Source organism: Artemia franciscana, unplaced genomic scaffold (genome assembly GCF_032884065.1).
Source record: "Artemia franciscana unplaced genomic scaffold, ASM3288406v1 Scaffold_1949, whole genome shotgun sequence".
Classification (NCBI taxonomy): domain Eukaryota; kingdom Metazoa; phylum Arthropoda; class Branchiopoda; order Anostraca; family Artemiidae; genus Artemia; species Artemia franciscana.
In genome coordinates this window covers 11,735-39,697 of record NW_027063029.1, presented here as the reverse complement: position 1 = coordinate 39,697, position 27,963 = coordinate 11,735, and the positions used below count along the sequence as shown (strand labels likewise).

Here is a 27,963-nt window from a genome sequence, read left to right as displayed (position 1 = left end):
ACTATTACAAATGGAACAGAAACCAAGACCTCCGGTGACAAGGCACCGTAATGTGCTGGAGCAACTGCTCTCCTGAGTCACAGCTACGAAACAGCAAAACAGGCAATGCATATCGGAATGGGTTTGACCTCTCTAAAGGGTTAACAGAATTCATAGACGCTAATCCCTACGAAATGTGACTGAGATCTTAAAGTAGGTGCAGTTGACAAGAATGTAGCCAACCTCATAGAGGTTCGATCGATAGATCGAAGAGGTTCTAATCGAATCTAGAGGTTCTAATCGAACCTCAGAGGTTCGATTAGTCAGAATATAAATTTTGATGCACCCCGTTCCATATAGATCGTATAGGTTACAGACCAATAAAAGGCCTAACTAAGAGTCTAAGACTAAGAGTCTAGGTCTTAGTTATCGCTGGGTTTTGTTGGAATCTTAAGTCTCTTTTGGTAAATGTAATAAGGACAACAATTTGAAAGTCCCTAGTTCCCTCCTCTTCATAGGTGTTGAATCGAGTCTAGGCTCTAAAAACCCATAGCCTCAAGATACATATTTACTGCTAAAAAGTTCGACATCCTAATGAAATGAATTCAGGGGCCCCTAACCCCGTATTGCTTGGAAGGTCAAAGCCCAAAAAGACAAACCTAAGACACTTGCTGGCCCTTTCAAAGCCATTACTAATTGAGATTCCAAAACCTATTCTTTTACATATTTTGGATGATAAGACTTAAGAGTCTGCCTCCCGTCCCCATAGAGGTTTGAATGGGTACCTTCAGAGGATACATATTAAGGATACATACAAAGATGCATATTACCCCCTATGTCCCCAGATCCGATTCGAATTGAGAATGGAGCATCTGAAACATAAGATCTTTCTAAATATCAAGTTTCATTAAAATAGAGATCCTTTTCGGCCAACTGTCTAGGGTTAAACAGAAAACAGGTCGCCTGCGCTTGGGGTGGGAGGATATCATAAAGAAGGAACTACCTGGCAGGGTGAAAAGAGGGAAGCTTTGAATAGGTTGGGAAGGTGGAGTAGCGTGCGTATCTGTGTTGACCCTAGGCGACTCGGTACCGCAGTGAGTTGTTAGATATCTGAAATCTGAGTTGGTTATAGATTATAAGCAGCTCCATATCCCTGACAAATATATATATTTGAAACTGAATTATTAATGCCTAACTGGCTTGAACTTTTTGCCTTACCTTCGACTTTTGTCTCATGAGTTTCTTCTTCCTTTTTTTGGTCTTGCTCTTTAGTCATTGACTCATCCTAAAGTGAAAAAAAAAACTATTAGAAAAAAAATTAATTAAAAGCCTATTGAGAAATTCCAAAAAGCCAAACTTAGAAGCTCTGAGAGCCTCACTAAGTCTTAAGAAAACCCCATAAAATTTTTAAATTATGGTCCATTTTCTTCTTGGACCACCTAAACACTGGTCTATGGACCAAATGTTGGCAACTGCTGGTCTAGTTATATACTTATTGACAGTGAAATTGACTCAATTCTCATTAGAGAGTTTCTACTTAGAAGCTCTGAGAGCCTCACTAAGTCTTAAGAAAACCCCATAAAATTTTTATATTATGGTCCATTTTCTTCTTGGACCACCTAAACACTGGTCCATGGACCAAATGTTGGCAACTGCTGGTCTAGTTATATACTTATTGACAGTGAAATTGACAGTTGGGGTTCAAGTATCTGATCTAAAATCTTTTTAGCAAATCTATAAGGTCTAGCACCATTTAAAGTGAAATTGACAGTTGGAGTGCAAGTATTTTATCTAAAATATATTATTAATTACACTGTCTTGTTTGCATTAATCAAATATGATTTAAACTGTCCTAGTAAGTGGCAGAGGTAGATCCTAATTTAACCAACATTTTTTTTAAAAATGGTTTCAGTGCAATATTATTAACCATTGGTCAACTGTAATACACAAAAGTGTATTTAAAAGCAGGACCAACATTATAGAAACTTGTCAGATTGACTCACATTCTGTTAAGTTCATAAAAATATATATAACTATGAAGTTCACGCACTAGATTATAAAGATTCATGCTTGCTTATAGAACATCCCTGCTATGCAATTCTGAATAACCAAAAAGCAGAGGGTATCAGTGTGATAAACAGTGCTATCCTAAAAAACACCCAAAATCTAAAAAAATATTATTTTTTTATGAAATACAAAGAATTCAATAGAAATTTCAACAATCATTTTAAGGAATTTTTAGAAGATGCCATCCAGTAATGACACCTGTAATTTCTGAAAAGGAATAAATTAAATTCTAATACTTAAAAATAAAAACTTCAACAAAGAAGTAAACTAGAAAAATGCCACTTAGATTTTACTACTTTTTGTAAAATACCAATAAAATAATGGTTATTCAGTAGTACCAATTAGGGCATGTGTCTCTTTCCCCCAAGATTTAGGAAAAAACCACATTATTTGGTATTTTCATAAAAAATGTCCCTCATCACATTTTTGTGAATTACCACTCCTATTGGAAGTTAAACAGGACCCTGCCTACAAATGGTCAATTATCTTGGTTCTGAAACTCCCAACAGATCCATTAATGTTTTAGGTCATAATAAGATGTGCAATATAAGAAAAAACCTATTGGATTTTGAAGTGTAGGTACAAGATATTTAAAACATGAGTTATTACTCTTCCAAAATGCCTAGTAGCTCCTGTTTGGTAAACAACTGAAGAAAATACTGACCCTTCCCCCTTGTGTTTTAAGTATAATGTTCTAACCAACTCACCTCTTCAGGTACTTCTGTTTCTTGCTTTTCAGTATCTTCACCATTGTTTTGACCTCCATTATTTGGTGTTTCTGTTCCATTTTCACCAAATATTGCAGCCTTTAATCTTTCCACCAAGTCTTTTTTAAGACCTTTACTATCTAACCCTCTGTTAGTGAGCTCAGTTTTCAAATCAGCAACTTTCATTTTTTTAATATCATCCCCTGAGAGAGCCATTTTGGTGCTAAAAAAAATTATATTTTCTTAGTGGATATTTTGACATGTTAGAATTTTGCATATATTATACTGAGAATTATCTTCTATAGCCTAACCTTGATTATCAGCAGAAAATAAATTATTGAAAACAAATACAAAAAAAGGAAGAATAAATTTGAGATGAAGTTCAAATTTAGCATGAATGCAAGACATACATAAGTCTGGTAAAATTGCACTGAAGGTCTCTCTTATATTTTCAAGATATTAATTCAGAGAGTAATTCAAGGATAAAAGATTACCTATTAGCTCATTAAAAAAAGGATTTAGATGATATTTATAACTTTGTTAAAGAACACAATTAAAGACTAGCAGCACATCAGATACTTAAAAGTACTTGTAAATTTAGAAACAATAAAAATTGTATATAATGGTGCAACACTGCAGGTTTAAAACAAACTGACTGCCAACTGCAGGAGAAAGAAGGTAAATGTTCAGTTTCATCAAAAGCAGTCTAAACTGGAGACAATGCTGCAAAGCAGCATTGTTTCTATACTATAATACTTACAAATGCTAATTCTAGGAGCATATCCATTTCTGGTTGACCCTCCTCCTCTATGAAGCAAACTAAAAAATGTGTAAAGAGGGCTTGCTTATATGTAAACATCACCTATAGAGCAGAGCATATTAGTCCTTGAGCCCTGCAGGCAGTGGGGAGAGGTCTGTATTATAAATTTATTTAATAAGCCTTGTTTTATTTTTATTTTTATTAATTTTTGTTGAACAAATATAGAACACAGACCTTGCCCTGTTGCATGCAGGGCTCATGGATGAATATGCTATGCTCTATAGGTGATGTTACCTGTAAGCAAGCCCACTTTATGCATTATAGCCTAGTCTTTTTGGAGAGGGATTATAGAAACCTTAAAACTGGATGCACTTCTCTAATAATGACACAGAAACAATGTGATCATCAGAATCTTGTTATATGCAGTAATCCACACTTTAGAGCACTTGGAAGGAGACTAAACATTTACCAAAATAACAAAGCTGACAAAAGAAACATGGTAGATGGAAAAATGGAGAAATTGTTTTGAATTTATTACCTAACTTGAGTGATAAATCTGTGCTTGCAAATTATGTAGCCTAACTTTAATAAAATGAATTTAACAATAAATACTAAGCTTGAAACTAATGTTTTTGCCCTTTTTCTACCAAAAACCAAATTTTCAAGGGTCCAAAATAGACTCAAAACTGAATTTGCAAGAAAATAACCTGAGGCCAAAGCCAGGCCACGATATTTGGACATCTGGATTCTAACTATAAGCAAAACAACTTGCAATGAAGTGTTTTGGCCATCTATAAGGAAATTCTCAAAGGATTGAAACGTGTTGTAAAATCATCCCAGCTTAATTGGCAGCCATAGTTTTGTCACAACCCCCCCCCTGCATGCGAAATAGTAAGGATATGTTTTCTAACCCCCTAAGGACACGAATAATCCACCAGAGTCGCTATTATATGATCACTGAGTGAGCAGGCACAATTTTATTTTTCAAAGCGTAGCATCTTGCAACCAACATCCATCCTTTGTGCCCCAAATAAACCAATTTAACACCAAATATCATACACAAGGCCAAATTTCTTTTTTCTTTTTCCCTTACAAGATAATTCCGCACTGCAATTTAGCTAGATTTGTCATAGTCGTCTCGAACACACCAGGCTTCGACGCAACTCGGAGCCTTTTGCTTTTCCCCAAGTTCCTGTTGAAAAAATTGTTAAATAAAAAAAAAAAATCTTAAAAAACTAAGGAACAATATTTACTTTTTGGGTTTAAAACTATCGGCACCGATATCATTGTCATGGAAGATTTCTTCACCTTCAGACTCTTCAACATCAGAGTCTTCCGCGTACTTCGCTTTTGCAGCTGCTGCTCGTCTTGAAGTTTTTTCACGAACCGGCGTTATGTCCTCTTCCGGCTCAACAACGTTAATATCGTCATCGTCGTCGCTATCACTGTCTCTACCTTTTTTCTTTCCTTTCTTTGGAGAAGCTCCTTTTTTGAAATCCAGGGTGGCCTGTTTCAATCCATCTTTATTGGATGATTTAGCCTTGGATTTTTTCATGCTACCCCCTGAAAAAATTCAAATAATAGAAAATCGATTTAGTAAATTATCAATACTAAGATCAATCAATAGTCGAAGTAGGTGTACAAGGATTCCAAATGAATACGTATAGACATTTCACGAGCTTTGAAAATAAATGAAGAAAAATAGTTTTTTTTTTTTTACTCGATACATTTTTTTTTTTTTACTCAAATCGGGATCATTGAACTCGGCGTTAAAAAAAAATCAGTATTCATGACGAGACGAATAACAAGGAAACAACAACGAAAGCATTAAATATAAAAGTTGTCGCACATGTATGAGTCTATGTTCCTTTATTACTGAAAAAATCGTAAATATATCACCAGCTTGGGATGAAACACAGCTCCTCCCACTTGCGTCCATACTACTGCTTCTTACTACTAACAATTTACCACAGCACCAAGCCGCCTGAGACCAATACAACTACGCACACTCCTCCTCCATACCAATCTATTTAAAGCCTCCCTCTTTACAACCTTCCCGAAAGTCCCCGTTTCCCTTAAACCTTTCTACATGACATCTTCCCGCACCAGCTACGGACGACCTGATTTCCACTTAGCCCTTGGCGGTTCGCTAACAAGGACTATCTTCAGCAATATGTCATCCTTCATCCGCAGAACGTGGCCAAGCGTCTATGCTTCTCATAAAGTAGATTTCATTGCCTACGTGACCTTTTATGCGCAGTCGATACTAATTTTCCCTCTAGATCTTCAGCTGGTTTTTACCAATAGTTTCTAATCTAGTCCAAATAATCAGATTGTTCAACTACACTAAATGTGCGGAAATATATTATAACATTTAGTTAAAACTTTCCTTGATCGAATAGTTTATCCTATCACCTCACTTCTAACTAGCTAACAAAAACCGTGAGAAACAGACAAAAGGGAAAAAGAAATCATTCCAAATAAATAAGAATCAAAACAGCAGTAGACAAAATAACAAAAAATAAAAAAAGCTGCAGCTTGAAACAAAAGAAAAAAGTTTCAAGAATCGACTAACTAGATTTTTCACCATCTTGCCTGCAGTAGCTTTGACTCCTTTTAGTCACACTGGCAATATTTTCATCTCTACTTTCTTCTCTCTGTTTCCCTCTACTTTTTTCCTCTGAATTATTTTTTTCTTTTATTTATGAGAAATAAATTGTCCATTCTATTTCTATTATGATTGAAAACTTTTTCATTCTAGCCTTGAGCTCAGCAATCTTAAATTTTGAATTCTTTTTAAAAGACCATTAGAAAAAATAAAATAAAAATAAATGGAATAACTTCTACTTTCTTTTGTCACGTATCTAGTTTATTGACTCTTAAGTGAAGATGAAATCTTTATTTCATGTCTGCCTTAGCTTCTAGAAGGATGCACATAAACGGAAATATATTTTAGCAGAAGCATATTTCAAAACAGGGATGACCGAACTTGTGAGAAAATAAAAAACAGGAGGATCATATGTAAAATACAGGTAAAATTGAAGTTGAGATACGGGTCTGAAGGCTTATGTACATCTGTGTTTCCTTGGCCTGAGAAGTGAAGACAAAACTAGTAAGGAATATTGTTAAAAGTTTACCTATACGCTCAACCAGCGATGAATTTCCATCAACCAACACGTCCAAGTTATCTTTCTCGGACGCTTCAGCTTTGGCTAGTGCTTTTGCTTTCTTCGATCCCTTATTCAATAGTGCATTCAAGAGCTAAGAGCTCATATGGCACTTGTGACGAAGCGAGAAGAGCTAAGAGCCAAGAGATCATATGGTATGAGCTCTAACAAAATTCTATGAATCAATAGATTGATTTAAAAAGGAAAATAAGAGGCTTAATACCGGTCAAGATTTAAAATAAGAGCGCTGAGTCACAAAGTCCTCTTAAATATCAAAATTCATTAAGATCCTATCACCCCCTCGTAAGTTATAAATACCTATTTTTTTCTAATTTTTCCTCTCCCTTTTGCCCCCCAGATGGTCAAATCTGGGGAAACGACTATCAAGTAAAATTGTGCAGCTCCCTGACACGCCTACCAATTTTCATCGCCCTAGCACGTCCAGAAGCACCGAACTCGCCAAATCACTGAACCCCTCCCCCCAACTCCCCCAAAGAGAGCGAATCCAGTACGATTCTGTCAATCACGTATCAAGGACATATGTTTATTCCATCCACCAAGCTTCATCCCGATTCCTACACTCCAAGTGTTTTTCCAAGATTTCCCCCTCCAAATCCCCACAATGTCAAAAGATCTGGTCGGGATTTGAAATAAGAGCTCTGAGAGATAAATTCCTTCTAAAAATTCAATTTCATTACGATCCGATCATCTATTCGTAAGATATAAATACTCCAATTTTCATGTTTTCCAAGAATTCCGGTTCCCCCCTCCAACTCCCCCGAATGTCACAGGATCTGGTCGGAATTTGAAATTAGAACTTTAAAGCACAAGATCCTTCTAAATATCAAATTTCATTAAGATCTGGTCATCCTTTCGTAAGTTACAAATACCTCAATTTTCAAAATTACCCCCCCCCCCTATTCAACCAAAGAGAGCAGATCCGGTCCAGTTATGTCAGTCACGTATCTTAGACAGGTTTCTATTCTTCCCATCCAGTTTCATCCTGATCTCACCGCTTTAAGTAATTTCTAAGATTTCCGGTCCCCCCAACTGCCCCCCTCCCAATCACACTTGATCCGGTTGAGATTTAAAATAAGATATCGGAGTTACGAGGTCCTTCTAAATATGAAGTCTCATGAAGATCCGATCACTCCTTCGTAAGTCAAAAATACGTCATTTTTCTCATTTTTCAGAATTACCCCCCCCCCCCCCCACTACCCCAAAGAGAGCGGATCCGTTGTGGTTATGTCAATCATGTATCTAGGACTCGTGTTTTTTTTCACCAAGTTTCATCCCGACCCCTCCACTAAGTGTTTTCCAATTTTTAGGTTTCTCCCTCCCAACTTCCCCCCCCCCCAATGTCACCAGATCCGGTCGGGTTTAAAATAAGAGCTCTGGGCCACGATATCCTTCTAAATATCAAATTTCATTGAGATCCGATCACCCGTTCGTAAGTTAAAAATACCTCTTTTTTTCAGAAATACCCCCCCCCCAACCACCCAAAAGAGAGCGGATCCGTTCCGTTTATGTCAATCATCTATCTAGGACTTGTGTTTATTTTTCCCACCATGTTTCATCCCGATCCCTCCACTAAGTGTTTTGCAAGTTTTAGGTTTCCCCCTCCCAACTCCCCGCCCCCATCACCATATCCGGTCGGGATTTAAAATAAGAGATGTAAGACACGATATCCTTCTAAACATCAAATTTCATTGAGATCCGAACACCCGTTCGTAAGTTGAAAATACCTCATTTTTCTAACTTTTAAGAAATACCCCCCCCCCCCCAAACTACACCAAAGAGACCAAATCAGTTCCGATTATGTCAATCATGTATCTGGGACTTGCGCTTATTTTTCCCATCAAGTTTCATCCCGATCCCTCTACTATAAGTGTTTTCCAAGATTTTAGGTTTCCCCCCTCCAACTCCCCCCCCATGTCATCAGACCCAGTCGGGATTTGAAAGCTCTGAGACACAATATCATTCCAAACATCAAATTTCATTAAGATCCAATCACCCGCTTATAAGTTAAAAATACTTCATTTTTTCTATTTTTTTCCGAGTTAACCGGCCCCTACTCCCCCCCCCTCCCAGATGGTCAAATCGGGAAAACGACTATTTCTAATTTAATCTGGTCTGGTCCCTGATACGCTTGCCAAATTTCATCGTCCTAGCTTACCTGGAAGTGCCTAAAGTAGCGAAACCGGGACTTTAGGTTTTCCCCCTCCAACTCCCCCCAATGTCATCAGATCCGGTCGGGATTTAAAATAAGAGCTTTGAGGCACAATATCATTCCAAACATCAAATTTCATTTGGATCCAATCACCCACTGATAAGTTAAAAATACTTCATCTTTTCTATTTTTTGCAAATTAACCGGGCCCCCACTCCCCCCAGACGGTCAAATCGGAAAAACGACTATTTCTAATTTAATCTGGTCCGGTCACTGATGCGCTTGCCAAATTTCATCGTCCTTGCTTACCTGGAAGTGCCTAAAGTAGCAAAACCGGGACCGACAGACCGACAGAATTGGCGACTGCTATATGTCACTTGGTTAATACCAAGTGCCATAAAAAGTAGGATTGTGAGAAAGAGTCAAACTTTAGCATAAAGAGCTAGTCATTGAGGAGGAGAAAGTCCCTTTCATATACGGAATAATTTCTGTTCGTTTTAATGTCGCACCTGACTTTCAGTTAATTTTTTTATTTTATTTAATCTATATAAGGTTTTAGCAATGACAATAAAAACAAGTTTTTTCAACTGAAAGTAAGGAGCAACATTAAAACTTAAGACGAACAGAAATTATTCCGTATATGAAATGGTCTGTCCCCTCCACAACACCCCGCTCTTTACGTTAAAGTTCTTATTGTTTTAAAAAGTAGGATTGTGAGAAAGAGTCAAACTTTGGCGTAAAGAGTAAGGTGTTGAGGAGGAGACAGCCCCTTTCACATACCGAATGATTTCTGTTCAATTTAATGTCGCTTCTTACTTTCAGTTAAAAAAAAATCATTTAATCTCTATAAAGTTTCAACAATGATAATTCAAAATGTATACTTTTTTAGTTTGTTGCCACACCAATTTTCAAGTCGCATGCAACTAAATGACGTAATGCACTGGGCTTTTCGAATAGGGAAAAAAGGATTAAAAATGAAGTGATCCCGAAAATATGATCCATAAAAGTATTATTTATTTTATGGGCCAAACTACGAATTTTGTTATTATGCCCGTTTTTTATGTGAAGTTTTATTTCTCAGAAACCGTTGGTTAATAGTTCAAATAATGCTAGTTTAAAGAAAAACAGGAAACCTTTTCTATTATTTATAAGCTACAGTTATATGCAGGTATTAGACGGGCTGAAATAAACTGCGGGTGCAGTGATTACTATGATTAGAAAGAACATTGACTAGAGGGGGGAGAGCTATATTTTCTATTCTGCTCCGAGGATATTCTGATATCCAAGTTTCAAGATTAATCAAACAGTTCGTGGTAACGAACTAGGAGTAAGGAGTGACTCGGCCTAATAGTAACCAAAACCCCTTAAAAAAAACTGGTTAAAAACTAATAAACTCAACGATATAGATTCTTTTTTGTTGATTCGTAATATAAACAAGAGCTAAGAGCTCATATGGCACTTGTGACGAGGCGAGAAGAGCTAAGAGCCAAGAGATCATATGGTATGAGCTCTAACAAAATTCTATGAATCAATAGATTGATTTAAAAAGGAAAATAAGAGGCTTAATGCCGGTCAAGATTTAAAATAAGAGCTCTGAGTCAGAAAGTCCTTCTAAATATCAAAATTCATTAAGATCCGATCACCCACTCGTAAGTTATAAATACCTAATTTTTTCTAATTTTTCTCTCCCTTTTTCCCCCCAGATGGTCGAATCTGGGAAAACGACTTTATCAAGTCAAATTGTGCAGCACCCTGACACGCCTACCAGTTTTCATCGCCCTAGCACGTCCAGAAGCACCGAACTCGCCAAATCATTGAACCCCTCCCCCCAAATCCCCCAAAGAGAGCGAATCCAGTACGATTCTGTCAATCACGTATCAAGGACATTTGTTTATTCTATCCACCAAGCTTCATCCCGATTCCTACACTCCAAGCGTTTTTCCAAGATTTCCCCCTCCAAATCCCCACAATGTCAAAACATCTGGTCGGGATATTGAAATAAGAGCTCTGAGACATGAATTCCTTCTAAAAATCAAATTTCATTACGATCCGATCATCTATTCGTAAGATATAAATTCTCCAATTTTCATGTTTTCCAAGAATTCCGGTTCCCCCCTCCAACTCCCCCGAATGTCACAGGATCTGGTCGGAATTTGAAATTAGAACTTTAAAGCACAAGATCCTTCTAAATATCAAATTTCATTAAGATCTGGTCACCCTTTCGTAAGTTACAAATGCCTCAATTTTCAAAATTACCCCCCCCCCCAATTCCACCAAAGAGAGCAGATCCGGTCCAGTTATGTCAGTCACGTATCTTAGACAGGTTTCTATTCTTCCCATCCAGTTTCATCCTGATCTCACCGCTTTAAGTATTTTCTAAGATTTCCGGTCCCCCAAACTGCCCCCCCCCAATTACGCTTGATCCCGTTGAGATTTAAAATAAGATATCGGAGTTACGAGGTCCTTGTAAATATGAAGTTTCATGAAGATCCGATCACTCCTTCGTAAGTTAAAAATACGTCATTTTTCTTATTTTTCAGAATCACCCCCCCCCCCCCCTGCAATTGAGCGGATCCGTTCCAATTGTGTAAATCACGTATGCAAGACTTCTGCTTATTTTTCCAACCACGTTTCATCTCAATCCCTCCAATCTAAGCGTTTCCCGTCATTTTAGGTCTCCCCACCCCAAACTTCCCCCAATGTCACCAGATCCGGTCAGGATTTAAAAAAAGAGCTTTGAGACACGATATCCTTCTAAAAATCAAATTTCATGGAGATCCAATCACCTGTTCGTAAGTTAAAAATACCTCATTTTTTCTAATTTTTCAGAATTAACCCCCCCCCCCCAACTACCCCAAAGAGAGCGGCTCTGTTCTGGTTATGTCAATCATGTATCTAGGACTCGTGTTTTTTTTCCACCAAGTTTCATCCCGATCCCTCCACTCTAAGTGTTTTCCAATTTTTAGGTTTCTCCGTCCCAACTCCCCCCCCCCCCAATGTCACCAGATCCGGTCGGGTTTAAAATAAGAGCTCTGAACCACGATATCCTTCTAAATATCAAATTTCATTGAGATCCGATCACCCGTTCGTAAGTTAAAAATACCTCATTTTTTTTCAGAAATACCCCCCCCAACTACCCAAAAGAGAGCGGATCCGTTCCGTTTATGTCAATCATCTATCTAGGACTTGTGTTTGTTTTTCCCACCATGTTTCATCCCGATCCCTCCACTCTAAGTGTTTTCCAAGTTTTAGGTTTCCCCCTCCCAACTCCCCGCCCCCATCACCAGATCCGGTCGGGATTTAAAATAAGAGCTCTAAGACACGATATCCTTCTAAACATCAAATTTCATTGAGATCCGATCACTCGTTCATAAGTTGAAAATACCTCATTTTTCTAATTTTTAAGAATTACTCCCCCCCAACTACCCCAAAGAGAGTAAATCAGTTCCGATTATGTCAATCATGTATCTGGGACTTGCGCTTATTTTTCCCATCAAGTTTCATCCCGATCCCTCTACTCTAAGTGTTTTCCAAGATTTTAGGTTTCCCCCCTCCAACTCCCCCCAATGTCATCAGACCCAATCGGGATTTAAAATAAGAGCTCTGAGACACAATATCATTCCAAACATCAAATTTCATTAAGATCCAATAACCCGCTCATAAGTTAAAAATACTTCATTTTTTCTATTTTTTCCGAATTAACCGGCCCCAAACCCCCCCCCCCCCAGGATGGTCAAATCGAGAAAATGACTATAATTAATTTAATCTGGTCCAGTCCCTGATACGCTTGCCAAATTTCATCGTCCTAGCGTACCTGAAAGTGCCTAAAGTAGCAAAACCGGGACTTTAGGTTTTCCCCCTCCAACTCCCCCCAATGTCATCAGATCCAGTCGGGATTTAAAATAAGAGCTCTGAGACACAATATCATTCCAAACATTAAATTTCATTAAGATCCAATCACCTGCTGATAAGTTAAAAATACTTCATTTTTTCTATTTTTTGCGAATTAACCGGGCCCCCACTCCCCCCCCCCCCCCAGATAGTCAAATCGGGAAAACGACTATTTCTAATTTAATCTTGTCCGGTCCCTGATACGCTTGCCAAATTTCATCGTCCTAGCTTACCTGGAAATGCCTAAAGTAGCAAAACCGGGACCGACAGACCGACAGACAGACCGACAGACTGACAGAATTGGCGACTGCTATATGTCACTTGGTTAATACCAAGTGCCATAAAAACTCATAAAATTTAAATTAAACCATCAAAAACTACGATCCGGAGAATTTGCGTGATTTTCAAAAAGGGGGTAAACAGCTCCAAAAAATAGAGAGATTTTAATAAAGTTCATACCTTCAGATTCAGCATATCAGAGAATGTAGAGGTTTCAAACCTCTGTCCCTAAAAATAAAAAAAATTATTTATTTTATCCGAAAAAAGATGGCGAATACGTGTTCAGTTGTTTTTATTTCTCTTTTATAGATCTATACCTATTGAAATTTTGACAAAACAACATTTTACCTTAATTTTCAGTTACTAGCTGCTTTTTCTCTGCCTTTAGTTATGAAAATGCAATTTCTTTAATTTGAGTAGAATTTTGAGCCATATCAGTGTTTTTCTTCAAAATTTAGGAAATGTATTTGCTTATCTTTAAAACCTTATAAAATGGAATTGAGCAAATTTACGAAGCTGAAAACAATTTTGTTGTACTTCAATTAAGCAGAAGATCTAATATGCAAGGTTTCACTTTTATAACACACATATTTTTAAAGGTCAGGGCCCTTTAGACGGAGAAGGAGTGGAGTTAGTTGCTTCAAAATACCTTCCCAGGACATACTTTAGTCTTTTTTAGTCCAATGCGCCCCTCTCTTTACGCTAAAGTTTTTTACTGTTTTAAAAATAGAGTTAAGAGAGGGAGTCAAACTTTAGTGTAAAGAGCAGGCACATTGGAGGAAAAGTTCCTTTCATATACGGAGTAATTTCTGTTCGTTTTAAGTTTTAATGTCGATCCTTACTTTCATTTAAAAAACTTGTTGTTTTTTTTGTTTTATCTCCTATCAAGATTGACCTAGAACCTCTTAATGGTTTCAGGAAATATGAAGTGCGATGGAATCAGGAATCATTCTCGATTACCGAATCAAAAACCTCGGAATGAGCCTCCTTGAACCTAATATACTACTATATATCGACCACCACCATCAGCAAGGATGCCATTCAAAATACAGCAGAGAACCACCCGCCTATATCTAACTCGTCAGAAACCTCCAGTGTTGTAATCACGTATTGCGATTTCCTAAGAGACGATACAGATGCAGTGCTTGAAGTGCCTCCGGTTATTTTTGTGGAGGACCGAATCAATGGTTGCTAATTTCAGGTTCAACCTAAGTCCTCCGGGCGGGGCGGTATCAAGAAATAGAGAAACCGAGAACCGCTGCCCCCCTTTATATGGATCATTTAGATGGATTTTATCTTGAGGTTTGTCTTGAGCAGCACAGGAAAGGCAATGGGAGACCATGAAATCAAATGGGGAGGGAGAACTTTCCTGGACTTAGATTATGCTTATGATATAAGCATTAGATGAAAGTATTAGCAAAATAAATGAACTTTTAGAGGTTTTGCGAGTTCGGAGAGCTAGAATAGGTTTAAAAACCAATGATAAGAAGACGAAGTAAATAAGGCTAACAATCAGTGAAGATGAAAAGGTGACGTTGGGTAACGAAAAATTTATCAGGTGGACAGTCTCACTTATCTTGATAGCATTATTAGCAAAGACTTTGGGAGTGGCGAAGATGTTAAAAATAGAAGAGGCAAGGCTCAAGGTGTTTTTTTTCACATTTAAATAAAGCCTGGAAGAATAAGTCTACAAACCAAGATTAAAATTTCGGAAGCTACAGTGATGACAGTGGTCGAATATGGCTCTGAAGCATGAGCGAACCAAAAAGTAGACGAAAATTTGCTAGATGTTTTCCAGAGAAATTACCTACGGTTTTTTCTGGGTACCCAGCTGACAGACCGTATTTCAAACAGTAGGCAACACGAAAATTGTGGTTCAATCCTACTTTCTAGGGCTATAATGAAAGGTTGAGATGGCTAGGTCACGTTTTGCGGATGAAGGATGACAGATTGCCGAAGATTGTCTTTTTCGGCCAACCGTCTAGGGTTAAACAGAAAGTGAGTCGCCTGCGCTTGGGGTGGGAGGATATCATAAAGAAGGAACTACCTGGGAGGGTTGAAAAGAGGGAAGCCTTGAATAGGTTGGGAAGGGGGAGTAGCGTGCGTATCTGTGTTGGCCTCAGGCGACTCGGTACCGCAGTGAGTTGTTAGTAGCGGTAGCAATAGAACGGCTGTCAATCATCAAACTACCAACTACGCAAAGATCCTCACGTAGCCTAAAATGTCGCAAAATGTCTAAATATAAGCAGTAGCCATAAGAAAAAAAGAAAAGGGCCTTTCCGGATCCCCCCCCCCCTACTGAACCTTAAGATGTTTTTGTACTGTTCCTTGAAAAAGCAAACATTGCCCCAAAGATTTTGAACAATAAATTTTTGCCCCCCCCCCCTCCCCCAAGTGTAAAGATTGTAATAAAGTGAAACTCAGGAAATTTAAAGATTTAATCAACCTTGCAATCTAAACATTATGTTGTACGTTTAACCTTTGGTAGTCTAAAAGTTGGTGCGTTACATGAGGCAAATTTTAAAAGAGCTTGGGGAAAGTGCAAATGTGCCCTGTTTTTTTTCCACTTTTTATAGCATTTTTTAAAGTATTTTTTTTATCAAGCAGAAAAGACTCGAACTACTAAATTTCAGCAGTCGCATCACTTTCATCCCGAAAATTGATGTCTCGACTTCACTTATCGGTATCCGTATAAAAATGAAGATAATCAAATTTTTGTTGTTTTTTTACCCCCTCCCCGAAATAAATCCCGGGCACGGCCCTGCCAAAGGGTATGAGTTAACAACTCTTGCTTCAAAGCAGAAAACTTAACAAAGAAACTTACCCGGTCCCGTTGAAATGTCTTCCTTTATTTCGTTTGTATTCTCTTCTTCTTCTGATGAAACACGAAGATATTTAACACAAGGAAATTTTTTCCTTCTTTTCCTTCTTTTTCGTGTTTTCCATGAGGGTTCATCTAAGTTAATTGTACCATCTAAAAGTAAATTTATCTTAAAAAACTGCTGTATGTATTTTTCAGTCAGTAATTACTGTAATTCAGAGAGAAATAAGAAAAAGAAGGGCAAAAATCAAAGAGGGAGACAAGTAATCAGAAACAAAAACAGTTAATTAAATTATTTTCTTTTATCTTCTTCTTGCATAAAACTCTTATGGCCTCGCCCTTCCCATGCCCCTCTTCCTCCCTACCTCTGTCCAGAGGCGGTTTTTGGGGAGGGAAAGAGGGGGCACTTGTCCCTGGTGCAGAAATTTTAGGTACACAAAACTTAAAATCAATCATGTAACGGTTACAATAACGTAGTCCTTTTTTGTATATTTTGTAGACGGCACAGTTCATAAATCGAAATGATTAATACATTACTACTTATTTAGTAAAATGAAAATAAATAAAAAATGATAATTAATTAGAGTAATTAATAGTAATTTAAATAAGTTAAACAATACAAAAAATTATTAATCAATTAATAAATTTAAAATACTTTGTTAATAAAATGAAAATTCTGTCAAAATTTAGTCTGCACTAATCAAAATTTTGCCCCAGCCACAAGAGATGCGAGAACAAGCACTGCCCCACCCACCCTCTCCCTCTCAAAGATTTATTTGGATGCCCGAATAGTATACTTATTCAACGACAAATTTAATTGTCGGAAAAAAAAACATTGCTAATAACAGACATTCGCAATTCCATTTGAGGAATAAATTTCACAAAAGTACAAAAAAATTGAGGATCTTCAAAGAGATCTCCGAACAGAAGAAGAGCTAACCCCTAAAAAATATATAAATATAAAAGTTCCCACAGAGACACTCAATCAAAACCTCAACTACATTTCCAACTTTACGAGCACGATCATACTCATTCTGGTCATACATTTCCATCTTTCCCAGCTGATACCAAGTTCCCTTAAAGAAGTAAAAAAAAACATTTCTGTTTTTGAGTGGAGGAGGGGGTAGAAAAAACATTTATATCCTGGATTCTAAAAAGGCACTCACTTAAAGCTTCAGCAATATTTCCAACTTGGCTAGCATCATTCCTTCTCCTTAACTTTGCTGTTGATTTTTCGAATTGTAGAGTATTCTTTATTTTATTTGAAGCCACCTACAAAGGAAAAAAAATGAGTGATTCAGAAGCCAATCGAAAAAACATATTTTACATTCTTTGAGGCATCAGCCAGACGGCATTAATTTTCTTGCCACTGTGACCCTGACATAACCAAAATACTTGACTAACCTAAAAACAAGATTTATTTCTAAAAAGTATTAAAATTCATTAAAAAAAATAGTAATTATCTAAATAATGATAATAATACAAACAACAAAATGATAAATAACATATAAAACTGTAAATTTGATAACATATATGAATTTCATAACGTATCTACATATGATGTAAAGACGGCATAACATAATATAAATTTGATAATAGTATATAAAACTAAATAAATTTTTCTTGGATAATATTTTGACAAACCCCAGTTGAACTTGAAGCGTTTTGCGTTCTCCAGGTTGGCGAAGCATCTAAGGTTGGCCACTAAGGCCCAAACTATAGTTTATGCTCTTTAACATCCATATATTTAATCAGCTTTTTGAGTGTGGCTTTTAATTTAAGCAAGCACCTTTTTAAGGCAAGTTTTTCTTTTTCATAGAAGAAAAATCATCACCCTACATACACCGTCAAAAAATCTAAGTCACAAAACTTCTCTTTCTTCCTTAAAAGTGTGTTAGTTCGCCAGAAATCCATAAGTGGTTTTCTTTTTTAGCCAATTTCTTTTTTCATTAACCGCCTTATTTAATTCCAAAAATTTTAATAAAATTAAAATCTTATTTCAAATTCTACAACTATATAAATCTAATGTATTTGTTTTAAAACGAATATAATATATTATAATATACAATAACAAAACGGGTATAATATCAAATAATATACTGTATAATAACAATAATACGTTAAATAATAACAGTAGAATAATAGTTTATTAGTTTAAAATAGTTTAAAATAGTATGATCTAAAAATATAATCATGAAGAATAATGATGTAATATTTAATAATAAAATAATATGATAAAAATAATATTTATAATTAAACAGAATTTGAAATTTAATAGAATCATTTTCTTATCCCGATTTATTAAACCAAAGCTACATCAACCTATGAAAGCTAATATAAAATCATTATTACTTTTGACCATAAACAACTGCGTGTAAAAGGTTAATTCCTAATATCCTTCTTAATTTAAAGTCCAATTAACAGGTTGGAACAGTTTAAGAGTGCCTGAAGTTTGCGCTTGATAGTTTCGAAAAGTATTTGAATTTAACAAAAGCGGTTCAAAACCGCAGTTATCTCCATTTGACACAAATATGAATAACCGAATGTTCGAGTTGGGCTTTTCATATAAACTAGGAAGTTTTAAAAAGAGGATTATTCTTTATAACACTGACAATCATTATGACAAAACTTCACTTGTTCTGTTTTATGTAGCAACTGGTATAACTATTCTCTATTATTTTATTTTTTTACCTTTTAGTTTCATTATCCTACAACAATGGTTCATTAAACGAAAGCCGTATCAAAATTCAAAAGCACATTCTATATATTATGAGCAAGCGTTCATTTCTGTCGATAGAAGAGCTTTTGAAAAGCTTTTATTCTTGTATGCTAAACCAGACAAATACACTAAAGTGATTAGTGCTATGTACGAGAATAATACTGCTGCGGTTAAGGTAGGAAATGAAGTTAGCAACTGGTTTTGTATTGAATCAAATATGGTTGTGTTCTAGCCCCCTTTATATGGATCATTTTGATGGACTTTCTCTTAACGAGCACTGGAAAGGCAATGGAGACCACAGAATCAAATGGGGAGAAAAACTTTTCTGGACTTAGATTATGCTGATGACTTAAGCTTCCTAGATGAAAGAATAAGCAAAATGAACGAACTTTAAGTGGTTTTGCGAGTTCAGAGTGCTAGAATAGGTTTGAAAATTAATTTTGAGAAGAAAAGGTGATGTTGGGTAACAAAAAGATTGATCAAGTGGGCAGCTTCACTTACCTTAGCAGTATTGTTAGTAAAGACGGTGGGAGCAGTGAAGATGTTAAAAGTAGAATAGCCAAGGCTTAGGGTGTATTTTCACAGTTAAAAATAAAAAAGTTTAGAATAATAGGAAGATAAGTCTGCAAACCAAGATTAGAATATTGGAAGCTACAATGATGACAGTGGTCAAATATGGCTCTGAAGCATAAGTGCTCCGAAAAGCAGATGAAGATTTACTAGATGTCTTCTAGAGAAATTGCCTACAGATTGTTGTGGGTACCCGGCTGACTGACCGTATCTCAAACAGTAGGCTTTACGAAAAATGCGGTTCGATCCCACTTTCTAGGGCTATAAGGAAATAAAGGTTGAGATGGCTAGGGCCCGTTCTGCGGATGAAGTATGACAGAATGCCGAAGATTGTCCTTTTCGGCCAACCGTCTATGGCTAAACAGAAAGCAGTTAGTCCTCGTCTGGGGTTGGAGGATGTCATAAGGAAAGATTTAAAGGAAATGGGAACTTCCTGGAAGGATGTAAGAAGGGGGGCTTTAAATAGACTGGATTGGAGGAGAAATATACGTAGCTGTGTTGGCCTCAGGTGGCTTGGTGCTGCGGTCAGTTGTTAGTAATAGTAGTAGTATTATTAGGCCCCCTTGAAAACAAACTCCTATGTACTTTTCTGTTTGACAAGTTAGTATCACATTATTTCTAATCAAATTAACAAGCTAGGCGAAATTAAAAATTTATATATTTTTAAAGGGATTTCACCATAAAATGTAACAAACTGAAACTAATTTTATTAATATAAGGAGTAAGGTACGGTCGTATCCAGGGGGTAAGGGTATTATGGGGTTTGAACAACTCCGTCCCAAAAATTTTATCCAACTCGTAAAAATGTAACAAAATAACTATAAACAAATATTTGATGCACTTTTGAAGTTTTTTTTCTGTGAAAACACCCCTGAAAAAAAAATAGTGGATACGTCCTTGGAGTAGGGTATAAGTAACTTACTATAGACGCTTGGTGTCCTCTTCTTGTTCGAGTATTTTCAGTACTTGTAGTAGGTTCGCTGCTTACAGCTTCATTTTCAGAAAGTAGCTTGGTAGCAAACTCTGCCTTTGACGCCAAATTTTCTGAGAAAATTTAAATTTTAAATTTTGAAACTTGTTCATTAAAAAGATTGAAAAAAGTTAAAATAAGGTATGATATTTATTCTAAAAAAAAGAGAAACAGCAATAGTAAAAAAAAAGAAGAAATAGTCCAACAAATTAAAAAGAAGGTAAAGCAGCTTGGAATCAAAAGCGTAAAATTGTTCAAAAACAAAAACTCGCATAATAAGTCTAAGGAATAAATTAGTACATAACAACACCGTTTAATTGCATATACTAGTTGTGAACCTTTTGAAGTGAAATTTAGTATGTAAGAGAACCCTAAAGCTAAACCCTATCTGAGCAACTACGTAATTTCATGTTTCTTCAAAAGATTGGTACACATACATGTTTTGTTGATTATTTTTTCCAGGGTAATCTTACTCAACAAGTATTCGTAGGTTTTAAAAAGATGTCTCACTCAAATAAAGCTTGTATGCAAAATAAAAAGAGATATATCGCGTGAAGTACCAATTTACAGCATTAAGAATTTCAAAACAGCAGCTTTCGGCCCAAAAAGGATCGAGATGCCAGAGTAAAAATTCTGAGAACAATAGGGTTTTTTTATAGCCCTCAGTCTCAGAGACCTTACTAGGTCACGGAATGGCGTTCATCTATAAAAATGAACAACAAATATAAACTATTTATCCAATAAATCTAGTAATTGTAGCTCAGGCATGTACCAAAGAATTTCTACCGGGGTGAGGGACAACAAATGGGTTCTGTTACACGCACATTGATTACTAGTTCTGTGCAGATTATTTGCGGGTCGACGGTAAATCGAACTCAATTTTACAGAGATAACAAATGGTATAATAGCCATAACACTGACTAATTTCCCCCAAGTACATGGTGCGTTTTATCTGGGGCATAGGTATAACGTAGAAAAAGTAACTGGGTCCATTTTTCACCCTTAAGAATTATTCGGATAGAATCAATTGCGATAACAAATCATGTTCACCTTACTATGTCAAAAGTCAGAGGCGTTGCAATCCCCTTCACTGAAATACTTAAGAGACAAACAAATAAAACGAACTTTCTGAAGGAAGATTCTGAATTTCTTAGTATTAACAATTAACTCTTAGCAACTGACGAACTAATTCTAATACTTAACGAAAGCTCCTTAATGTTCCGCAGTTACACACTAAAAGTACGCCCCAAAATCCTATTTTAAAAAAGGGTCCTATCTGTTAAGTCTAGTTAATTGACATCCAAAAGGCCACTCTTATGGAAGTAGGGGCCCTTCTCTCACATAAGTCTCATCTAGCATAGCCACACAACATTACACCCGAAGCTGATGATGAGGTTTTGTTGAATGAACTCCACCAGTCCGCCTAGTAATTTGGCTAATAAAAGGAGACGTTGACTACTTCACCCTCACTTCTCCATGTATTGGATCATGTGCAGACATCAAAAAGGCAAACATGAGCCTAGCTCTTACTTCCAATAGTTTGGCTTGGATTCGACGTTCTTTTCTTGTAGAGATGTTAGGGAACCGAACTGAAGGACCTTCGTTGCTTCTCACCGCAGTGGTTAAATGAATCCAGACTCTGAAAAGGTGTCACTAATAGAATAACTATTGTTCCTGACGAAGTTGGTTGAGATATGACCAATCTTTTCGGTTTTTATTCAGATGATATGCATTTGTGGGTAGGGGGCTTTTCCCTGCCCCTCAGAGTTTGCCTATAAAAAGCTTTATAGATACATATATTTGAGCCATATTCAATCTTTTTTTATAATAGTTCAGCCATATTTAGTCATAAAAACGCTAAGAAGTAGTAAGTTATAGAATAAACACATGAGTTATGCGAACTCTATTTGGAACCCTCTCAACAATAAAACTACTAGCGATCCCATAATATTTGACTTACAAATTTCAGTCACCGCAAGATTATTTCATAAACATAAGGGTTAGTTAGCGGCAGACAAGATATATCATAGTCCGATTAAATTTGAACCTATTTGACCTGGAATTACTAATCATAACAAGTAGTTGTCCCTAAAAGCTGTCGATTGTTTATTTCTTCGCTCTCCCCATAGATGTTAACCCATAAAACTGAAATTTAGATAAATGGTCGTCTAGTCGAGCGTTGAGCTAATACGTAGAAATCACTGAAACAACAGGGAAAGGATAATAAACAGCAACACCAATACAGGATAGATTTTTTTGTGGAGAAGGGGCTGACAGTCAAATTCAATTTTGGCACCGATTTGGTAAGAAGCTTTAAACCACGACTAGCATCAAATTTTAAATTAATACATACGGTTTTAGTGTATTTATTTTATTTAATCATTTTAATATGGAAGATGTGGCTATGATCATAAGCTTAGGTACTCACATATCCGAGCCTTGAGGGAGGGGGATCAGATAATTGCTCCAAGTGGGATCTAATCACTTCGAAAACTTCATTTTTGTTCAAAATCTTCAAATTTCTCCAAGGGTAATGTTGGGGCCCCCTTACCCCGATAGCAGGCACACAGATGGGCAAAAATGTATCTGAGCATAGGGACCAACAGATTATTTGAGGAAAGTGTACCCAATGCCAGCAAAGCGTATTTTTCAAGCCAAATTGTTTACACTTTGAAGATAAATTTTTCAAAAAAAAATTCCAAGGGTAGTATTTCTTCAACACAAATACATGAGGAGAGGAAACAATTTAATTTCACAAAGATTAGTAAGCATACCTTAGCAAATACGTTGTTTTTGCAAAATATCCAAATACTTCTAATTCAGCAGGATATTTGTACAATAGAACTAACAGAGCGTTACAAAAGCGGGTACCTCAAATATTACAGCAATAAATACCGGAAGTATAAAAAGGAAATGTGGAATAATCGACTTTAAGCTAAAGGCTATCAGCTTGTATTTCCGATTATTATTTTCTGAACAATAAAATATCAAATTTCACTATTCCAAATGGAACAGAAATCAAGACCTCCGGTGACAAGGCATCGTAATGTGCTGGAGCAACTGCTCTCCTGAGTCACAGCTACGAAACAGCAAAACAGGCAATGCATATCGGAATGGGTTTGACCCCTCTAAAGGGGTAACAGAATTCATAGACGCTAATCCCTACGAAATGTGACTGAGATCTTAAAGTAGGTGCAGTTGACAAGAATGTAGCCAACCTCAGAGGTTCGATCGATCACGGGCTTAAGCTGACAACAGGTTTTTTTTTTAATAAATCCTAACAGTCTATCTACTAATTAGTCAGAATACAAATTTTGATGCACCCCGTTCCATATAGATCGTATAGGTTACAGACCGATAAAAGGCCTAACTAAGAGTCTAAGACCAAGAGTCTAGGTCTTAGTTCTCGCTGGGTTTTGTTGGAATCTTAAGTCTCTTTTGGTAAATGTAATAAGGAGAAGAATTTGAAAGTCCCTCGTTCCCTCCTACTCATAGGTGTTGAATCGAGTCTAGGCTCTAAAAACCCATAGCCTCAAGATACACATTTACTGCTAAAAAGTTCGACATCCTAATGAAATGAATTTAGGGGCCCCTAACCCCGTATTGCTTGGAAGGTCAAAGCCCAAAAAGACAAACCTAAGACACTTGCTGGCCCTTTCAAAGCCATTACTAATTGAGATTCCAAAACCTATTCTTTTACATATTTTGGATGATAAGACTTAAGAGTCTGCCTCCCGTCCCCATAGAGGTTTGAATGGGTACCTTCAGAGGATACATATTAAGGATACATACAAAGATGCATATTACCCCCTATGTCCCCAGATCCGATTCGAACTGAGAATGGAGCATCTGAAACATAAGATCTTTCTAAATATCAAGTTTCATTAAAATCCGATCACTCCTTATCTTATCTTATCCCAATCGACATTTACCATACCAGGATATATATAGAGTCTTTTTCTCAAGATTCTTCTCAGTATTCTTAGAAAGTCTTTAGTGTTGTTAGTGTCATCTAGTGTTGTTAACTGTTGAGCCAAGTTTTTTCAGCCAGACCATTGACCTCTTAAGAAACAATGGTCAGACAAAGACTAATTTGTCCCGAATGTAAGCTTAGAGTCTTTTCAAACTCTGTGAAGTGTGGAGGGTGCAATTGCTCGTTTCACGCAGGAGCTGATAAATGTGCCAGAATTGATACAGCTAATTGGAGTGAGAGCTGGTGTTGTCCTGACTGCTCCTCTAAGAAAATGCCAATCAATAAGGTAAATCCTTTAAATTCACCTGTTTTTCCTTCACCTCGCACCCCTCGTTCTCCAAATTCAAGAGCTATGATGCTTAATATCTTAAAAGAGCTCAAATTGCCGGTGCTCCCCCCTTCGCAGAAGTTGACTCTAGCCTCTCCCTATTTACAACACGAAGTGACGTCCCCCCCTCTTGAAGTTTCTTGTCAGACTAAGTGCCAGACCTTTTCTTCCGTCGACCCATCCTATACTCTGAACACCACCATTGGAAAATTACGCACCTGCTCACGCGAGGTATCGGTTCAGACCGAACCTTACTCATATGTTACCAGAGAAAATTTAACGTATCCAAAGCCCTGTGTTAAAGATTTTGCTTGCCAGACAAATCTTGATATTCTTAAACCATTAAAAGACAGACTAGAAGAGTTATTAAGCTACATTTCGACCGTAATTTCTGAACCCCTATCTGTAACTCAAAACAGTGATATAATAAAGAATAATGAAGTCAATCAAGTGAAAATAAAAAATTCAGAAAATGCTATATTACCCTTCGTTAATTCATTTGAGAGGTCAAGGGCGTTTGAACCAGTGACTTACCAGGTGATTAGCAATTACATTGACCGGAACAGTCAAGTTAACAATGTTAAAATGAAATCAATCATTCATGAACGTAATCCCACTGACAAATCCTCTATTAGTATGGTAGAGGATCAGGCTCCCGAATACAGGAATAACTTAACGGCTTCCGGTTGTATGCTGAATTTGAAAGAGGATAATGACACCTTTGTTTTAAAGACTAATAAGGTTACTACGAAATCCGATGCAGATATTGAAATTGCTTATGAGAAACTTGTGGCATATGAAAGTGAAGGAAACGGAAGAATTGCCTGGAAAAAAAATGGTGATCAACGTGTAATTGAAAATAAGGAATCAACGAAATCAGTTTGCAAGGATTTTTTACGTGCAAAATGTAACCACTGAAAAAGATGTAATCGGCTCCATATTTGCAAATATTTTCTGACGGGTTCTTGCAATAAAAGTTCGTGCTCGTTTGACCATGTTTCAATTTGTTCTGTTTTTACGTCGGGTCGTTGTTTCGGTTGTGACAAGTATCATGTTTTTATACCAAAGTCGTTTAGTAGGTTATTCTCTAAGCCACAAGTTATACCTTCCCATGTGTACGATGTCAGTTCTAAGAATTTGACAAAAAACAGGTATGGATTTCGGAGGGAGGCCCCACCCTTTTTAGGCCAGCGTCGAAGGCACTCACGACCCCATCCTCCCTCCTTTTCCATCCTCCCCCCTCACAGTATGCTGCCCTATACCCTCCCTACTCTGCCACAAACCAGCAATTTCTTGACGGACATGAATCACTATTCCCAACCAGGCCCCCTTTCCCAGCACTTTACGAAACCCCACCCCCAGTCCATTCGTTTTATCCCTCGTGCCTACCCTGTCAACGTGACTCAGGTCTGAGACTTTTTAATTTTCTTATAATGAATCCTAATTGTACTCCTCGTGCTTCATCCATATCATTGCCCGTCCCCCCATCCCCAAATCCCCAAGATAAGTCCTTTTCTTACTCTAATAATTCATCTTTCGATGTTGACCCTAATAGTCATCCCATAAAAGTCAAATGTGCTCCCTTGGTCCCCTGTTCTGACTACATTAATCTGGCCCCTGCTAAGAATCCCACCATGCCCCCTGTACCCATTTGTAATTTAAATAAAGTTAAGTGTAAAAATGGTACCTTTGCAGGTCGTTTTAAATTTCCCACACTTTTGTTAAGCAACGGTGAAAGTCTTAATTTTGACAAACTTAATGAATTAGACTCCTTTTCTAAAATATATAGATCAGACATAATTGCTATTACTAAAGTACACGGTCAAAATACACACATGTTAAAAATGAATAATTTCACCCAGTTTATTAAACTCAGGCCCGAAACCCACCCTCTGGGTAAGAAAGGGGGTGGAATTCTTTTCTTTGTCCGTAATGATTTTTATCCTTCAGAAATATTGGTTCCTTGTTTCACTCCCTTTGATGAAATTTTGTGGGTTTGTGTTCGACCTAAAGTCTTACCACGTCCTTTCAATTTGATTGTCCTGTGTTTTTTTACTACTCTCCTGGGCAGAGAGCGGCTGAAAAAATTAATTTTATTGAAAAATTGCATGGCAGTGCCGACTATGTACTATCTAAATACCCAAATGCTGGAATTTTCCTCTTAGGTGATGCAAATGAATTAAAACTTGAGTCTACATGTAATACTTTTAGTCTAAAACAAATTGTAAAAGTCCCTACTACCAAAGGCAATTCTACTCTTGATTTAATATGCACCAATATGTCAAATTTCTACGACCCGTCACTATTCTTCCCCCTCTTGGAGGTAGTTACCACTTTAGCCTACTCCTATCTCCACTAGCTACAGTTAAACATTCCTTTACTATTACTGAAACCGTCTTTAGACCTCTAGTTGACTCAGGACTCTACAATTTTGGCTCTTGGATCACTAGTGAAAATCGGCCCCCTGTGTACCAAACAAATGATGTCGACTTCAAGGCTTTGTCCCTCCAAAATTTATTGAGGAATAATTATGAAGCCCATTTTCCGATGAAAAAAAATTAAAATATACTCTACCGATAAACCCTACATTACTGCGACTTTTAAAAAACTAATAAGGAAAAATATTAATTTGTTCAAGCAAGGACATATCACACAGGCTAATGATCTAAGAAAGTTCCTGAAGAGAAAATTGAGAAAGGCAGCTTCTGGGTATTACAATAGTAAGGTTAAGGATTTGTATTCTAACAAACCCAAACAATGGTACAGGAAAATTAAAGAGATTTGCGGAAAAAACCCTGTTAAAGTTAATTTTCATCTCCCTGAGCCCCCTTACAAGATAGCCAACGATTTGAACCTGCATCTTGCGTCCATAGTACAAAGTCTCCCCCCTTTCACTGGCTCAGGTCAAACTATTCCTCCCTCCACCTCTTTCCCCCAAATTTCTCCCTCTGATGTTATAAATAAAATCCGAAAGCTCAAAAAATCAAGTACTTGCCCATTAGACATCCCAATTAACTTGATTAAAGCCTTTTCAGACAGCTGGACCTTTATCTGATATTTTTAACCAAATTACAAAATCTGGTAAATTCCCAAGTTGCTGGAAACTAGGTTTTATAACACCCATCCCAAAGAAATCTTCCAGTCTGACTATAACCAACATGCGTCCTATGACACTCACTCCAGTTTTTTCTAAGCTTTACGAAGGGTTCCTTTGTGACTGGCTTAAAATTAAAATTATACCACGCATTGACATCCGACAGTTTGGTAATTTAAGAAAAACCTCCACCACCCATTACCTTGTACACTTGATTCACACGATCGTAAGTCAACTAGAGAAACCAAATGTTTGGCTAAACCTGGTTTTAGTTGATCTCCAAAAAGCGTTTGACTTAGTTGACCACACTATCCTAATTCGTTTACTACATGATAACTTTGACATTGACCCACTCTTAGTAAATATTGTTATATCGTTCCTTTCAGACAGATCACAAGTTGTAAAATACAAAAATACCTTCTCTAACCCCCTCCCTAGGTACTGTGGAATACCTCAAGGAACCTTATTG

General features: G+C 36.9%; 1 protein-coding gene across 1 annotated transcript; it reads right to left on the bottom strand.

The window, feature by feature from the left end:
* Positions 1 to 4: 4 nt before the first annotated feature.
* Positions 5 to 23,766, bottom strand: LOC136042762 (ABC transporter F family member 4-like). The gene is made up of 8 exons (XM_065727721.1): positions 23,736 to 23,766; positions 20,052 to 20,173; positions 17,007 to 17,112; positions 15,844 to 15,993; positions 4,767 to 5,076; positions 2,754 to 2,976; positions 1,198 to 1,264; positions 5 to 132 (listed from the first exon to the last, which is right to left on the bottom strand). The coding sequence occupies exons 1-8, from the start codon at positions 23,764 to 23,766 to the stop codon at positions 5 to 7; spliced, it is 1,137 nt and encodes a 378-aa protein (XP_065583793.1).
* Positions 23,767 to 27,963: the final 4,197 nt, after the last annotated feature.

Excerpts from the sequence above, each read along its gene's own strand:
- LOC136042762 (XM_065727721.1), bottom strand. The coding sequence starts at position 23,766 with ATGGCTTTGAAAGGGCCAGCAAGTGTCTTAG. Across the intron at positions 5,077-15,843 it reads AGACATTTCAACGGGACCGG|GGGGTAGCATGAAAAAATCC; the intron begins GTAAGTTTCTTT and ends GAATTTTTTCAG. Across the intron at positions 1,265-2,753 it reads AAACAGAAGTACCTGAAGAG|GATGAGTCAATGACTAAAGA; the intron begins GTGAGTTGGTTA and ends TTTTCACTTTAG.